The following is a 17,148-nucleotide window of genomic DNA, read 5'->3' as shown; positions in this document are numbered from 1 at the left end:
AACAAATTATGAGAGTCATTCATTTGGGAATCTGATTACACTGTTTTTACACTGTACAGGATTTTCTTAATATTTAGATTTTTTGCACCCTTAGATTCCAGATTTTCAAATAGTTATATCTCTGCCAAATATTGTCCTATCCTAACAAAACATACATCAGTGGAAGGCTTATTTATTCAGCTTTCAGCTTTTCTGACTACATTGGTTCTGTATGTATTTGATTTACTTAAACGTGACATTTGATTTTTCTTATATATGAAACTCCCCCGAGTCCGCACTGCTCTTTAGATCAGGGGAGTGAGGTTTACCTGCACAGCACCTACTCGCTGGCCTCCGTTACATATATATTTATCTATATATTTTCATGGAAATTTCTCAATTCCCAACACCCACATTTTCTTCATCTTTACTATCATCCAGTTCTTATCCAATCTTTATTCTGTCTTTTCACAGCTGCTCCCATGATTCGTGACGCCGGTGAGAATTCAGAGGTGATTGTTGTTCTGGGCTTCCCTGCTGTTCTTCACTGTGAAGTTGAGGGGATCCCACTTCCCACTATCACCTGGCTAAAGGACAACCAGCCCATTGTGTCCAGCCCTCAGCTCACGTACACACAGGGTGGACAGTCTTTGCGTGTGGCTGCGACCCGTGGTGAGGATGCAGGCACATACACCTGCCGAGCAACTAACCCGGCTGGAACAGCACACAGACACCACACATTAAGAATTATGGGTAGGTATGCAAGGTAAAGAGATTTACATAGCTAAAGGTTCTTTGTTTTTGTCAAAGATTAATGCTGTGACATTTCCTCAGTACCTCCACAGATTGAGGGAGATTCCACGACTCTCAGTTTTGGCAGAAGAGAAGAGAAAGTGAGAATTAATGGGACATTGACTTTGTCGTGTCTGGCCAAAGGCTTTCCAGAGCCTGTCACACAATGGTTTAAAGATGGACAGGTCCGTATATCTGTTTTATGTCTCTCAGGTTATGTCTAGACCAGGGGTGTCAAACTCAGTTCCTGGAGGGCCGGAGCCCTGCAGAGTTTAGATGCAACCCTAATTAAATACACCTGATGTAGCTAATCATGTCATTTAGGCTTATTTGAAAACTACATGGTTTTTTGTGTTGGAGCAGGGTTGGAACTAAACTCTGCAGGGCTGCAGCCCTCCAGGAACTGAGTTTGACACCCCTGATCTAGACCATACTGCATGATTGTGAGTGTTATATTGCTTTTTATGCAACAGTTAATGAATGAACAAAAAGATAATGTTGAGTCACTAGCTGCGTTTACATGGGCCCTAATAATCCGATCGTAATAGGACTAGAAGCACAATCATCCAACAAAAATATTTCCAAATAAAACAAAAGCACAATCAAGTCACTGAACAACATGTAGTTGAGGATCTGGATAAGCAGCAATTTCAAATGTATTGGTTGAGTGAGTGATTCAATGACTCAATCATAAATATAGTCACTTGTGTCATTCCTGGATAAATCAGTGTGTTTGAATACATTTGTTTAAATAATAATTACATTATTCACTCGTACAGTCACATTTTGTGTTGTTGGACTATACAGTTTATGTTGAAAAGATGCTGTTTTTATTTGCTTTCTTCTTTGATTGTCTAGTTAAAATTAATTCAAAGTATGAAACAAGAAATTAAAATGAAAGCAAGAAATATTGCCACAGCAGCTCATTTCCAGGAAGGAACTGGGCCTGAAATCATCCCTGGGCTCTTCTAATCATCTTTTGAGGAGTAATGAATGAAACAGTCACATTGAAACACTCTCTATTTACTCTGTTCCACAGCTATTAAATGAGAACACACACACCGGTCTGAGATTAAACAGTCACATGCTCCTCATCGAGAATGCCATGTTGTCTCATGAGGGCCAGTACACATGTGTGGTTACCAATTCTGCTGGAGAGGACAAGAGAGACTTCCACCTTATTATACAAGGTCAGTGCAAATTATACACACATTAACTTGAGTTGATATGTGTAGATATTAATGATTGTTTCTTGAACTACCTCCTCAGTGCCTCCAATCTTTCACCGAGTAATAAATGGGGCTGCTGGTTTCTCGCTGGGGGAGAGAGAAGGAGATGAAGAGGATCCTGATGGCACTGAAGGGATGGTTGAAAGACGAGAGGTGGTACTGGGACACTCCATCAGTCTGTCCTGTGAGAGCAATGCTATTCCTCCTCCTCGACTCAGCTGGTACAGACAAGGCAGGCAACTTACCAGCTCAGATGGAGTTGTGTTGTTACCTGGTGAGTGGAGTGAAATGTTCTTTTGGTGCCATGAATCAGTAAATAAGCTTATTAAACAGTAATATTTTGAAATATTGTTACAAGTTTACATATAGGGCCTGTTTACACATGGTCATTTCATGTGTTTTCACTTACGTTTCCATTTACACTTGGCCACATAAATGTGTCGTCGCAAAACGGATAAAAATCCAATCTTCAATTCTGTATATTTAAATTATATTATATTAACGCTATATTTAAATTAAGTTTACGGCAATTAAATCAAAAGATAAGCACTACATTTTATTAATTATCAGCTCATTTCAAGTTCAAGACTGCAATAGGAGAGCGTGGCATCAGCACTGGAAAGATAAGTTAGTCTTAGGCTACTACTTTTAATGAAGATGATTGTGTATTGAGCGTCTGCGTCTAACTTTCAGTTTCATTCGCGGCAGTTTGCGTCTCGGCTTGCTGAAGAGATGCTCAGCTGCTCGTCCATGGCAATGCGTGTTGAATTAGTGCAGTCATATCGGACTATAATGTCTTTATAGCCTTTAACACGCTCTCACATTTTAATTATTTTAACATTTTGGGAGGAGTAAAATTTACATATGTGGTTTCAACAACCAGATGCATTTACACTTGTTTCGTCTGCAAATGCGGCCCAGACCACCTCCTGAAGTGGTTTGATCGATCGGATTTATATCTCGAATGAGTTTCGGAGTGCATTTACACCTGGTCTTTTCACGATCAGACAAAACACATGAAGTGACCAGGTGTAAACAGCCCCATATAGTTTAAATATATCTTAGAATGTCATTTGTTCCTGTAATGGCAAATCTGAATTTTCAGCATCATTATTCCAGTCTTCAGTCTCACATAATCCCTCAGAAATAATTTTTATATGCTGATTTGCTGCTCAAGAAACATTTTTAATTATTATGATGAAATATTAGAAACTGTTTTTTTTTTGTGATACATTCTTTGATGAATGTAACGTTTAAAAGAACAGCATTTATTCTAAATATAATTCTTTTTTTAACATTCTTAAAATTGTTACTGTCACTTTTTAACAATTTAATGTGTCCTTGATGAATAAAAGTATTAATTTCTTTTAAAGAAGAAATTGTTTGATTGTTTAAAAAAAATTGTGTATGTATTGTGTACGTGCATGTGCAAAAAACTTGGTTTTACCATGTGAACACCATGGTTCTTTTTAGTTATTGTAGTTAAAAACAAACAATGCCATCAGTTGATTGAATCAATTGCCACCAATTTTGAACTTAAAGATTAAACACTGGCATATACAGTGTATATATTCAGTATTTTTTTTGTGTGTGTGTTTCTTTTCAGGAGGGAACGTCCTGCAGATCCCACGGGTTCAGCTTGAGGATGCTGGGAAATATACCTGCCAGGCTGTGAATGAAGCTGGAGAGGACAAAATGCACTATGACCTGGAGGTGTTGGGTAAGGAAGCAGATGAAACAAGTAGATCTCTATGGCATTCAAATCATTCAACTTTATTTGTCAGCTTTATTAATAATGAGAATGAATGATCTGCATAAACCTGACTAATTGTACATTTTACACAGTTCCTCCTTTGATTGATGGCCAGACTGATGAGTTCATGCAGGACATGGATGCTGTGATCAACTCGACTATATCACTGCGCTGTGATGTCACAGGAAACCCCACTCCATCTGTATCTTGGCTGAAGGATGGTCTGCCCCTCTACAGCGGCCCTCACCATCAGATATTAGAGGATGGGAAACTGCTGGAGGTGATGGTCATGAGCTCAGAAACATAAGTTTCCCCCGTTTCTCTCCTAATTAAACATAATATCTTTCATTTATGATTTAAATTACAAGGTTGATACTAAGATTTTGCGTATTTAAGAGAATAGAATGAAGTGCCATGCTTTGTATAACTCCTATGTGTATCTCTGTAGATACTGAATGTGCAGGTGTCAGATGCGGCCAGTTATCAGTGTGCGGCAGAGAATAAGGCTGGAGCTGTCGAGAGACTCTACAGCTTGTCTGTTCAAGGTAGGAGCAATTGACAGGTTTCCAACAATCATGGAAAACCAGGAAATATCAGGGAATTGTTTTTCAGCCCTGAAGTGTCATAACAATTATTAAAAACTTCTTCAAAAAAGTATGTTCTCCTCTAAAATATTTAATAGGCTACATTATGGCAATATTAGGGAAAAAAAGATCTTGCTCTTTCAAGCCATAGTAGTGTGTAATGTCAAATAATTTTTTTGAGTCCGTTCTTATTTCCAACGAATTGTTAAACACTTCACAGATCAATCTGAAAGATTCATTAGTGAATCACTTGGGATTGTATTAGTATTAAAATCCTTACCCAGAAAGACCTGAAAGATTTGTAACTTGTAAAATCTATTTATTATATAGAGTACACTACATTTCAAAAGTTTGCGGTCTGCAGATATTTTTTTTTCAAGGAAGAAATGAATACATTAATTCAGCAGGAACATATTAAATAGATTAAAAGTGACTGTAAAACAAAAAATCATAATAATACAAAATATTTATATTTCAAATAAATGCTGTTCTTGTAAATTTTCTATTCAGAAAAGAATCCAGAAAAAGTGTCATGGTTTCCATAAATATATGAATCAGCACAATTGTTTCCAGCATTGATATGAAATGTTTTTCAAGCAGCAAATCACCATATTTGAATGGTTTCTGAAGGATCATGTGACACTTAAGACTGAAGTAATGATGCTGAAAAATCAGCTTTGCCATCCCAGGAACAAATTACTTTTTAAAATGTACTACTCTATAAAAACGTTATTTTAAAATATAATATTTGTTTATTATATTATTGTTTTACGGTTGTCAAATAAATGAGCATAGGAGCATAACTAATTAGCTATTTGTCTAAAACACTGTTAATACAGCATGTATTTTTCTTAGTTCCACCGAGAATTGTGGGTCGCCGAGAGGAGGATATGAGTGTGGTGGAGGGTCACATGATCTCTTTGCTGTGTGATGTGCAGGCATACCCGCCTGCTGACATCATCTGGACCAAAGATGGACAGGTGCTGGAGTTCAGCACTGGCATCCACATACTGCCAGGTAATTTGCAGTCTAACTCTCTGTGTGTATCAATAATGCTGTATGCATTGTGTATGCATTGTGCCATCATATTGTTCAAAGGTGGTCAGATGCTGCAGCTTCCTAGGGCTGGACAGCAGGATGCCGGCCAGTATGTCTGTACAGCCACAAATTCAGCCGGACAAGACCAAAAGAGCATTCTCCTTACCGTCTATGGTTAGAGGAATATGGGTGTTTTTGTTAATTAATTGCTTCAGCAGATAAATATAGCAATTGACATTTTTTGATTTGGTACTTTCTAGCCCTGCCTTCACTGGTGCCACGTCTTGAATCAGAGTCAGAGGTTATGACACCTCATGTCGGGTCATCACTTATTCTACATTGCGAAGCCAACGGCACCCCTGAACCAGAGGTCACATGGTATCGTAATGGACTTCAGTTGGCTTCTGGGAATGGTTTGAGGATAGAGCGCCAGCAGCTTGAGATAGTTGGGGTGCAGGTAAGAAAGCATGGAAAAAACTTACGATATTTTATGGGAGATTTGCAAATGCTCCCACATGTAGACAACTTTAAATGCATATGAAGTTACATAGCATATACACTCCTGTTCAGTTTTGGGATCATTATTTTTTTTTTAAGAAACTAGTATTTAGCAAGGAAGCATTAAATTGATCAAAAGCGACTGTAATGACCACCAAATCAGCATATTACAATTGTGCATATTGTCATCATGTGACACTGATGGAGTAATGATGCTGAAAATTCAGCCTTGCATCACAGGAATAAATTACAGTTTTAAAATATTATTGATTGAATAACTGCCACCTTGGGGAGCTTAAAAAAAACAAAACCAACCTCAAACTTTTGAACAATAGTGTAACTGTATAAATAGTGTAAATTTATAAATAAGCAGTGTATTTCTAGTTATTGCTTTGTTGACATGGTTTCTGACTTTCTCTAGGTGGCTGATGGCGGGGTGTACACCTGTAAGGTGTCCAACATTGCAGGTCAAGTAGATCGCACCTTTAGAGTAACAGTCCATGGTGAGTCCTAAAAACACGGCACAACTGAAACATTTATGCTTTATAACATAGTTACAGGTGCAGTGAGCAATTTTGCTATCTTTCACTTTTAGTGCCTCCTGTGATGGAGGGCCCTCTTCATGAGACCCTTACTCAAAACATGGGCTCACACATCACCCTCATCTGTGAGGCCTCTGGCGTACCTGTACCCAACATTGCTTGGCAGAAAGACGGCTCTCCTATTGGTCAGTTAAATGCTGGACACCTTCAGATTTGAGTGTGAATATGTTTTTTACTTATGTTTTTGCATTTTGTTGTTTGTTTCTTTGTGTAGAAAGCAGTTTGCAATGGAACTGGTCAGCGAGAGGAAACAGACTGGAGTTAGGCCCTCTGCAGCTCTCTCATGCTGGCACTTACACCTGCATCGCTAAAAACAGTGAGGGGCAGACACAGAAGGACTACTCCCTTACTATATATGGTAAAACAGCAACATATCGCTAATCTCAGTATCAAATAATCTCAGTCTTGTTTCTTGATTCACACTGTATGTGATTTACATTCCAAATAACCAAGTGCATTTGTCTCCATCAGCGTCACCCACCATTCTAGATTCTGGCCACCCATCAGAGGTCAGTGCATCTGTTGGGGAGGAACTGACCCTTGAATGTCGGGTGATGGGTACACCTACTCCCAAAGTGAGCTGGCTGAAGAACGGAAAGACTCTTGATAATGGAAACACAGAGCATGTGGTGTAAGGCTCTCACAATGATTCATTAATTTCTTTCTTTTTTAATACTACTACTACTACTAATAATAATAATAATACATCTTTAATGTAATATAATAAAATATATAATATAATATAATAATAGTATTTTTATCTGATAACACTGAAAAAAACAATTTTAAAAAAATCAGAAGAGAGTTTATAATATATAATATAATGTTTATAATATTATTTGTAATTAGTTGTATTAAAAGTATTCAATTGTATTAAAAAATAAGTAGTGGGACTTTGACCACACTGTAAAATATATACAGTATATATAATTAATATTTATAACAAAGCTTTTTTTTTTTCAATTTATATTCCAACCTTGTGCTTTACAAAGAAAAGCTTGTTTATAGATCATAGTTGAACTAACTTATATACTCGAGCGCGTGTGTGTGTGTGTATATGTATGTGTGTACTTATATACACGTGTATTACAGTATCTCTCCAGATGGGAGCACTCTAACACTTCTGAATATAAGGCCAGAAGACTCAGGAACATACACCTGCCTGGCTGTCAGCTCCGCTGGCCAAGAGAGCAAGATCTATACCTTGTTCGTGCTGGGTAAGAGCAGCTTTCTCTCTATAGTGTTTTGGCAAACACAATACAAATCTGTTAAATAATTTCTATGCTTTTTGCACTGCAGTTCCTCCCTCCATAAGTGGAGAGACCAGCGTCCCCCGTGAGGTGCACACCACTCAGCACAGTGTGGTCACACTGGAGTGCAAAGCCACTGGGACTCCTCAGCCTCAAATCAGCTGGCTGAGGGACGGTCATCCTTTACTCCTGTCACCCCGTGTCCGCCTGCTTTCTGCAGATACTGTTCTTAGGTCAGTTGTGCACACACAACAGATTATAATTTCTGATATTATAGATATAACATTAGATTGACAGTGTCCTGTAACCTGTCTCTGAATAGGATTGCACCGGTGCAGCTGTCTGATTCTGGCATCTACACTTGCGTGGCTCATAGCCGAGCTGGATCAGCTGAACTCAATTTTGACCTCCACGTGCAAGGTACAGCAGACATTTTTAACCGATTAATTTATGTAAACACGAATCAGTTAACAAATAATACATGAAAATAGAAACAACAAACCTGCAAGTTTTTAACCATTACTGTTTGTCCTCCTCATCAGCTCCCCCTGCGGTTGAGCGCACAGAGCCGACTGAGCAGGTGACAGTGGTCCAGGGCTCTTCGGTAACACTGACCTGTGAAGCCCGTGGTGTGCCTCCTCCAACTCTATCGTGGCTGAAAGATGGCCAACCGCTTTCACTGCACCGTAATCTTCTGCTGGATGGACAGGAAACCCGCTTCCTTCTCTCTGATGTGCGTCCCAGTGATGGAGGCCTCTACAGCTGTGTGGCAAGCAACCAGGCAGGAAGCAGTACCAAGACTTTCAACCTGACCGTGCTAGGTATTTGCAGTTGAAAGCAATGTAACTATGCAAAGTAAATAAATTAGTGAAGGTTTTTGGGTTTTTGAGCCTCTAAAGGGATATTGTGATGGTTAAAAAGAAATGAGATGGAAGGAAAATTTATGTTTCAAAGCTTTTGCCTTCTCTTGCAAAACTTTTGTATTCCCCTGCCAAACTTTGTGCTTACTGTGAAACATTTGTATTGGGTCACAAACATTTTGTGATGGAAATTAGTGTTTTTATGAAAGAATGCAAAGTTTGTTGACCGGACACAATACATTTGCCAGAGTATACAAAGTTTCTTGGGGAAATGCAGTACTTCCTCATTTCATATTGCATTTCCTCTTAGGGATGTATAAATGCATAATATCTGATATAAGTATTTAAATCTGAGATAAGTAATACACTGAGGATGTATTTTCCCATAAAAGAGCCCCCCAAGATCTCTGGCTCTTCATCCCCTGATGAGCAGCTGGTTGCAGTGGACAGTGTGCTGGAGCTGGAGTGTGTCGCGACTGGTCTTCCCCCTCCAACCCTCAGCTGGCTGAAAGATGGGCGTCCACTACAGGACAGCATTGCAGTAATAGAGAGAGATGGACAGCTGCTTAGAATCAACAAAGTTCAGGTGCTTTGAATCTGGTGCTTATTCAAATGAAGGTGTTTAGCTTGTTTGTAATAGATGGGTTCACATTTGTTTGTGGCTTTAAGGTTATACCAGTATGTTTTGAAACAGGTAGAGGATGCAGGTCTGTATACCTGTATTGCTAGTAGCCCAGCAGGAGAGGATGGTAGAAACCATTGGGTGCGCGTTCAGCGTGAGTATATGTGAAAAGATGTTTAATTTAGAATAAAAGATGTTCTTTTGTACTTTCTATTAATCAAAGAATCCTGAAAAAAATGTATCACAATTTCCACAAAAATATCAAGCAGAACAACTGCTTTCAACATTGATAATAATGAAAAATGTTGAGCACCAAATTGACATTTTTGAAGGATCATGTGAGACTGAAGACTAGTATTGATGCTAAAAATTCAGCTTTGCACATGAATAAATTACATTTTAAAATATATAGTAAAATATACAACACTGAAAAAATCTCACGAAGGACCACAGTCATAACAGGTGAATCATTTGTCCGATCACTTTCAGTTCCACCCACTCTTCTCGGCTCTAATGACGTCAGAACTGTATCAGTTCCAGCTAAAGGTCACTTGACACTGGAGTGTCAAACCGACCGTGATCCTCCACCAGAGATTGAGTGGTACAAGGATGATGTTAAAATACAGGTGAGTTGCTCAGTGTACTTTCTGGATCTATTTGTAACTTTGACATTCACATATCACAATCACATTATTCTGCCTTTTCTGTCTCCCTCAGTTGGGAGGTCGAATTCAGTCCATTGCTGGTGGACAGTATTTGGAAATTCAAGATGTCCGGACCCAAGATAGTGGACAGTACAGCTGTGTGGTCACCAATATTGCTGGGAGCACCAGTCTGTTCTTCACTGTAGAGATTCTCTGTAAGTTTGTGTCACTCATTCTCATGTCGTTTCAAACTTGTGTGACTTTCTTGCATGGAACTTCAAATACACATAAACATACATTTCTGTTCAAAAGTTGGGGGTTGGTAAGTTTTTTTATGTCTTTGAAAGAAGCCTCTTATGCTCTCCAAGACTGCATTTATTTGACTAAAATGCGCAAAATATGAAATATTGTGAAATATTATTACAATTTAAAATAGCTGTTTTCCATTTTTTTATATATATTTTAAAATGTAATTTATTCCTGTGATGCAAAATCTGAATTTTCAGCAGTCATTACTTCCAGTCTTCAGTCCCATAATCATTAAGAAATTATTCTAATTTGATGATTTGATTTGCTCAAGAAACATTTCTTATAATTATCAATGCTGAAAAGATTTTGCTGCTTAATATTTTTATAGAAACTGTGATACAGCTTCAGGATTCTTTGATGAATAGGAAGTTGAAAAGAAAAAGCATTTATGTAAAACAGAAATCTTTTGCTGTCACTTTTGATCAATTTAATAGATTCTTGCTGAAAAAAAAAGAGTAAAACTTTATTTTGAGGTGTACTTTTTACATGTTACGTGTACTTACTATTATAATAACAATGAATTATGCATAACCCTAACCATATAGTAAGTACATGTAGTTAATTAAAATTACTCACTCAGTACTTAAATGTACAGCTACACTGTAACAAAAAAGTATTACAAATCATATTGATGCCCAAACATTTGAACTTTAATGAATGGTAATGACAGATTACAAGTCCTTACCCAAATTGCATGTGGATGTGGGCCACTTAAGGCAATGATACGGCACTGCTGGCCTTCTTATGGCCCATACAAAATGGATGTAAGCCTGAAGTGGCCCACATGTAAAATTGTGAAAATGTCCCAAATAGTGCCAACTATTTGGCAAAAATGTGGCACAATCGACAAAGGTAATCAAGGTGTAAACTAAATGTGGTCCACATATGTTTCAGCAAATGTGGCCCAGGTACATTAAAACGTATCTGGGCCAGTTTCGGCAAAGATATGGCACAGTGAGGTCTGGCTAATGGGCCACTTTTGGCAAATGTACTGCACTGTCAGTATTTGTTATCCCGTGTGTAAGCCTAACTTGTCCCACACTTGTCGAGGGCCACTTCTGGTTTGGATGTAGCACTTGATACTGGCTAATTGAAATGGAAGTTTGAAATTGTAAATATGGCCTAATAGAATTTGGGGTAACACTTTACAATAAGGTTCATTAGTTAACATTAGTTAACAACATTTGTTAACATGAACTAAGAATGAACAATACTTCAACAGTATTTATTAATCTTAGTTAATGCTAATTGTAGCATTTACTAATGCATTATTGAAATCACAAGTTGTGTTTGTTAACTCTAGTTAATGCACTGTGAACTAACATGAACAAACAATGAATGATTGCATTTTTATTAACGGTAACAAAGATGAAGAAATACTGTAATAAATGTATTGTTCATTGTTTGTTCATGTTAGTTAATACATTAACTAATGTTAACAAATGACACCTTATTGTAAAGTGTTACAGAATTTGGCTACTTTTAGTAGGATGCAACATGCAACACGGTTAACTGATGCAGGAGGATCTGGATATGAGTCTTAAGAAGGCTTCATACCAGCCATTTATTTTTTGAAACATGCTTTTAATGGCATTTTTTATGTGTACTGTGCAGCATAAAAACAGAAATGCACTATAATTATAGCTCTTACTGTCATGGTTTCTATTAAATTGGACTTTATTTTCCTTTTGCACCGTTTCCCTTGTCAATTGTATTATTCTGTTCAGGTGTGCCAAGTTAATTATCCTTGTTTGGTACTTAAGTACTTAAGTATGTTCACTTTGAGTTTGTTTGGTCTTGCGTCTTAATTTTGCTGTGCTACATTGTGTTTGGATTTACCCTTGTTGGGTTTACCATTGTTGGATTAAAGACTTTGATATAACCTTTCATCTTTGTTGTGCGCTCTTTAACACAGCATAGCCGTGACACTTACAGACTTACTGTGCAGGTAGAGTCTGAGTAAGAAGCATTTAGGATCAAACTTGTGAAGAACTGTTTTTAAAGTATTAAAATGTGTCTTTGAATATTTATGAGACATTTGAATTGCTGCTTGTGCAAAACTTGGGTCGGGATCATTTTACCAAGTAAGACACATTTCTGGAACTTATTTGAACATTTAGGGAGGACATTTTTAAATTTCTCTTTACAATATGTTGAGTATTGTTGATGCATAACTCACTTAAGGTAAGTTCCCTGACTCACTGCACGTTGGGACAGTTTTCACTCGAATTCCAGTGACATGATTACGTAAAGCATCTACGGACAACATAGTAGAACGTCATCACTGGAATTAATAAACAACAGGCAGGATCTAATTTTTATTTTATTTTTTTATTCTCTTTAAACACATCGTTCTGTTACATGTTCTTGCAAAATTTCTGCCGAATATTAATTATAAATCATAATTAGATGTGTTCATTAACTGTCTAGTATTGTGTGTTAATGGTCTGTCTTTTCAAATCTTCTATCACGTGTCATTAGATTTACCGAGTTGACTCGTGTGGTTTATGTTTCAAGCTTCAGAAATGTGACGTTATTTCCGATAAGGGAGCATAGTGAGCGCAGATGCTCCCTAGTTTTTTAGCGGTGCATTGTGGGATGTTTCAGGGAGCGAACGTTCCAGTTCACTGGACGGATTTCGTGATGGAGACAGCCCTTCAAATCCCTGATCAGTGCCCTGACTACTGAACAAGGCAGCTGATTGAGACGCACCCTTAGTGTGGCCCAGATAATTTATATTTATGGTTTATTTGGTTTATTATTAGCTAAAATGTGGCGGTGCAATAGCCTGCTTGTGGACCACTGCCAAAATGCCGCCATTCCATGCAGCATGTGGGCCACATGAGGAATGTGGGGAAGACCAGGGTTAGAATAAAAATCAACTTCATCCACATCAGTTTTGGTTTATGTGGTTGGCTTACATGCGGCAATGCTAATGCTTACTTGAGGCCCACATCTGGTGTTGGATCTAGGCCAGAATTAAATTAATTGTGTCCCAGATTTGGGCCAGCTCTGGTTTATTTTATTTATTTATTTTCATGGCTGACATGCTGTCTACCTATGGCTTGCTTGTGGCCCAAATTGCAAATTTGCAAACAGGAGTGGACCACCCAATATGTATGTGGGCTGGAGCAAGGTGTTGGATCTGGGCCGGATTTGGGCCAGAATTAAAATCAATGTGGCCCAGATTTGGGCCAGTTCTGCTTAATTTGGTTTATTCATGGCTGACATTGGGCTTTCCTTTGGTTTGCTTGTGGCCCAAATCTGGCAAACTGGAGAGGGCCGCCCAAGTGCCATCATTCCACGTGGTATGTGGGCCAGATGAAAGTGTCAGGTGTGGGCCTGATCTTTGCCTCAGGAATTTTGTTATCTGGGTATGCTTTCACTGTATTGAAAAGAGTAAACATCCCGCAAAGCAAAACTTTTTATTTTTTATGTTCCACAAAAGAAAGTCAGTCCTACAAGTTTGCAACATCATGATGGTGAGCAAATTATGATTTATTTTTCATTTTTGGGTGAACTGGTCATTTATTGCTAAACATGATGTTCTCAATTAGTCAGTCTTTGGTTCGAAGGAAATAAACAGCTTCTTGATTATGTTCACTTAGTGCCGCCGGTCATCAGAGAGGGCAGCTCACTGATCGTAGCACATGTCAATCAGGATGCAGTGTTGCCATGTGAGGTGGAGGGAGGGCCTTCCTCATCTGTCTTATGGAGGAAAGATGGCGGTCCAGTCCCACTTCACCATGGCAGGTAAGTTTGAACCTCAAGCAATCAAGTAAACAGCTGCTTTAATCCTGTCCTGAATTTATTGGATATCAAAGTGCCACCATCAAAATTCACAGATTCACCTTGCAATCAGAAGGCTCTTTGCACATTGCATCAGTGCAGCTATCTGATGCTGGGCGTTACTACTGCAGTGTATCCAATCAGGCAGGATCAGACCATCGCGGCATGGACCTTAAAGTCTACGGTACTACAGAACACTTACACTTTCTTTAGGTTGCGCTAAAGAGGCTTAAAGACATTTTCATCAACCTCTTAAATGAGTTCAGACTGGTTGCCAGGCTAATTATTTCTTTCCTATCCTCATTTATCATTTCAGTTGGGCCCTCAATCAGCCCTGGCCCCTTTAATGTGACTGTGGTCACAGGTCAGAGAGCAGTGTTGAGTTGTGAGAGCACAGGCATACCTGCTCCTCAGGTGAGCTGGAAAAGGAACGGCTCACCCCTCAGTGTGGATCTTCAACCTGGCGCTTACAGGTTTGAAGCGATATTTGAAATGATAAAAATTTTATATATATATATATATATATATATATATATATATATATATATATATATATATATATATATATATATATATATATATATATATACAGTATGTCATAAGTAATATATATTGGTGTAATTTGTAGGAATTTTTAAGATTAGTATTGCTACTAAATGTTTTTATTTTGAAGGTTAATGTCTTCTGGCTCTCTGATCATTACTTCACCGTCTGTTGAGGATGAGGGCTACTTTGAGTGCACAGTGACCAATGAGGTTGGAGAAGAGCGAAGGGTCATAGAGGTCATTCTGCAAGGTACTGTGTAACAGATTTGTGTATAATAAGAGATAAAAAATACATATTCACACTCATATACTATAGCCCAAAAACTGTTTGGAGAATTCTGCCACATTTACAAATGTCTTTTCATTTTTATAATAAAATATAAAAAAAAGTGGCATTTATTATAATGAAAGGTAAAATGTCCAAATGTTTTTTGGGGTAACTGTACATATACTGTAGCATATTGTAAACTCATACTGTCTGTGCATATTCATTATTTATTTTCATATTGTTTTGTTTTTTTCAGTTCCTCCTGTAATTAAAGATGATGTCAGCAGTGTTACGGCTGTTAAAATGTCCCCTGTCGTGTTGCCATGTCATGCCACGGGCCATCCAGAGCCTGTCATCAGCTGGAACAAGAACTGGATGCAGCTGGGCGCTCGAGGGGGCAGTTACCGTGTGCTGCCCACAGGTGAATCTGAGACAAACTTCCACCAGAAGCTACATGCTTCAGCTATTATCCATATTCCTAAGCCTATGCTTTAGTAGATAATTTCATTGTAGTTGTTTCATTGTGTTGTAGGTGCACTGGAGATCTTGGCTGCAACACCTAGTCATGCTGGCAAATATACCTGCTCTGCCCGCAATTCTGTTGGAGTGGCTTACAAACACGTTACTCTTACTGTACAGGGTAAGATACAGGTGTAATAGTGATGTTATGTTACTTGAAATCATCTTATGAATAGTAAGGACACTTAGTGTGCACAGTAACTAAAATATATGGTTTGGGTTGGGTTCTTAGAGCCCCCAGAGATCAGACCCATGGCAGAAGAAGTCCAGGTGGTGTTACATCACTCAGTAGTGCTACCCTGTGAAGTACAAGGATTCCCAAGACCCACCATTACATGGCAGCGAGATGGTGTTCCTGTGGCGACAGGTTGGTTTAGTTGCAGCCTACCTGTAGTTATTGAAATTGGATTAGTTACCAGTTTAAATGATAAAACTAGAAATATTAATAATATTATTAGTCTAATGAGCAAAAAAGACAATATTTTATCTTTAAATTTTACATCTTGTTGTATCAACACTGTGATTCAGAGATCATGTATGACACAAGTGCTTATAGTAGAATACTTTTTCATTAATATCTAGCATATATACTATGTTTGTGGATATTTTTAGGTCATAGACTGGCAGTGCTCCCCAATGGAGCTTTGAAGTTCTCACGGGTCACTCTTGGAGATGCTGGAACATACCAGTGTTTAGCACAGAATGAAGCAGGAACAGCTATGGGAAGAACCAACCTCATTGTACAAGGTACGACATGTTTATCTTAGGAAGTCAGATAAGTGCTTATACAGGATATCAGACTTAAGATTCAGTTGCATGTTCATATCACTGTGACTTTCTGTGACAGTTCCTCCGGTGTTGTCTGTACCTCGTCTGGAGTACACAGCAGTTCTTGGCCAGCCGGTCAGTCTAGAGTGTACAGAGGATGGTCAGCCTAAGCCAGAAGTAATATGGCACAGGGAGCGTAGGCCTGTGGTGGAGGGCACACACCTGAGACTGTTCTCTAACGGCACCCTGCACATCACTGCCACTCAACGCAGCGATGTAGGAATCTACACCTGCTCAGCCCGAAACAACGCTGGTAGAGCCAGCCATGACATCAGACTAATTCTGCACAGTGAGTTCCACACAATACCAAGAGAATCTTTGTTCAAGTTTATATAATGTGCCCCCACCTCCCACCACTGGCAAATTATTATTTTTTAACCATAACTTTAACAACAATTTATGCTTAAAACAAGAAAAAAAAAATTTTTATTGATGTGGTGAAAACAAGAATTATTAATATCAATGATTTTACAACAATGAAGTCTGTGCTATTGTAATATTAATTATTAGAACATATATTAATAATAATAAATATTTACTAATACATAAAAATGCATAAATTTAACTGCTTTCAAACATTAAGTATTCTGAAAAGCCCCACGCTACAAAAATGTCTACTATTTCTGTATTTTATTTTTCTGTATACATCCATGTTGAAAAATTATAATTTGGCATAAATGTAAAAATATATATATATATATATATATATATATATATATATATATATATATATATATATATATATATTAATGTTTATGCTTAAAAGAAATTCAGTGTGGTGAAAACAACAGTCTTAACATTATTATTATACAACATTGAAACGTATACTATTATAATAAAATATATAATAAGTCTTAAAATGAATGATTATTATATTTATATTATATATCACTTTAAATAAATAAGCCTTTAAACAGATATATGTATCTTGTCTTAAATGTGCTTACATATTTTTTACTGACGATACGATAAAATAACTGACGAAGAAAATGTTTTTACAGCGTAATAAATAGATAAAAAATCTGTTTATATTTTTATA

General features: G+C 37.7%; 1 protein-coding gene across 1 annotated transcript in view; it reads left to right on the top strand.

Moving 5' to 3' along the window:
- Window positions 1-17,148, top strand: part of LOC306849078 (hemicentin-1-like) — a gene marked incomplete at its 5' end in the record, with an annotated part of 74,571 nt that overhangs the window by 45,145 nt on the left and 12,278 nt on the right. Inside the window, 31 exons of the mRNA XM_079383935.1 lie at window positions 454-732; window positions 814-956; window positions 1,811-1,961; window positions 2,041-2,274; window positions 3,607-3,720; window positions 3,846-4,033; window positions 4,202-4,298; window positions 5,193-5,354; window positions 5,436-5,549; window positions 5,636-5,832; window positions 6,295-6,376; window positions 6,469-6,600; window positions 6,690-6,833; window positions 6,947-7,106; window positions 7,568-7,692; window positions 7,775-7,958; window positions 8,048-8,145; window positions 8,268-8,546; window positions 8,978-9,171; window positions 9,280-9,361; window positions 9,697-9,833; window positions 9,925-10,066; window positions 13,769-13,913; window positions 14,006-14,133; window positions 14,266-14,422; window positions 14,623-14,744; window positions 15,019-15,183; window positions 15,295-15,402; window positions 15,514-15,648; window positions 15,894-16,028; window positions 16,129-16,398. Coding sequence (XP_079240061.1) covers window positions 454-732; window positions 814-956; window positions 1,811-1,961; window positions 2,041-2,274; window positions 3,607-3,720; window positions 3,846-4,033; window positions 4,202-4,298; window positions 5,193-5,354; window positions 5,436-5,549; window positions 5,636-5,832; window positions 6,295-6,376; window positions 6,469-6,600; window positions 6,690-6,833; window positions 6,947-7,106; window positions 7,568-7,692; window positions 7,775-7,958; window positions 8,048-8,145; window positions 8,268-8,546; window positions 8,978-9,171; window positions 9,280-9,361; window positions 9,697-9,833; window positions 9,925-10,066; window positions 13,769-13,913; window positions 14,006-14,133; window positions 14,266-14,422; window positions 14,623-14,744; window positions 15,019-15,183; window positions 15,295-15,402; window positions 15,514-15,648; window positions 15,894-16,028; window positions 16,129-16,398 — 4,803 coding nt within the window. The remainder of the gene's footprint in view (window positions 1-453; window positions 733-813; window positions 957-1,810; window positions 1,962-2,040; window positions 2,275-3,606; window positions 3,721-3,845; window positions 4,034-4,201; window positions 4,299-5,192; window positions 5,355-5,435; window positions 5,550-5,635; window positions 5,833-6,294; window positions 6,377-6,468; window positions 6,601-6,689; window positions 6,834-6,946; window positions 7,107-7,567; window positions 7,693-7,774; window positions 7,959-8,047; window positions 8,146-8,267; window positions 8,547-8,977; window positions 9,172-9,279; window positions 9,362-9,696; window positions 9,834-9,924; window positions 10,067-13,768; window positions 13,914-14,005; window positions 14,134-14,265; window positions 14,423-14,622; window positions 14,745-15,018; window positions 15,184-15,294; window positions 15,403-15,513; window positions 15,649-15,893; window positions 16,029-16,128; window positions 16,399-17,148) is intronic.

This window comes from Barbus barbus (assembly GCF_936440315.1).
Source record: "Barbus barbus genome assembly, chromosome: 29".
NCBI classification, from domain to species: Eukaryota; Metazoa; Chordata; class Actinopteri; order Cypriniformes; family Cyprinidae; genus Barbus; species Barbus barbus.
Note: the sequence above shows the minus strand (reverse complement) of the source record. Positions and strands in the feature narration are given on the sequence as shown.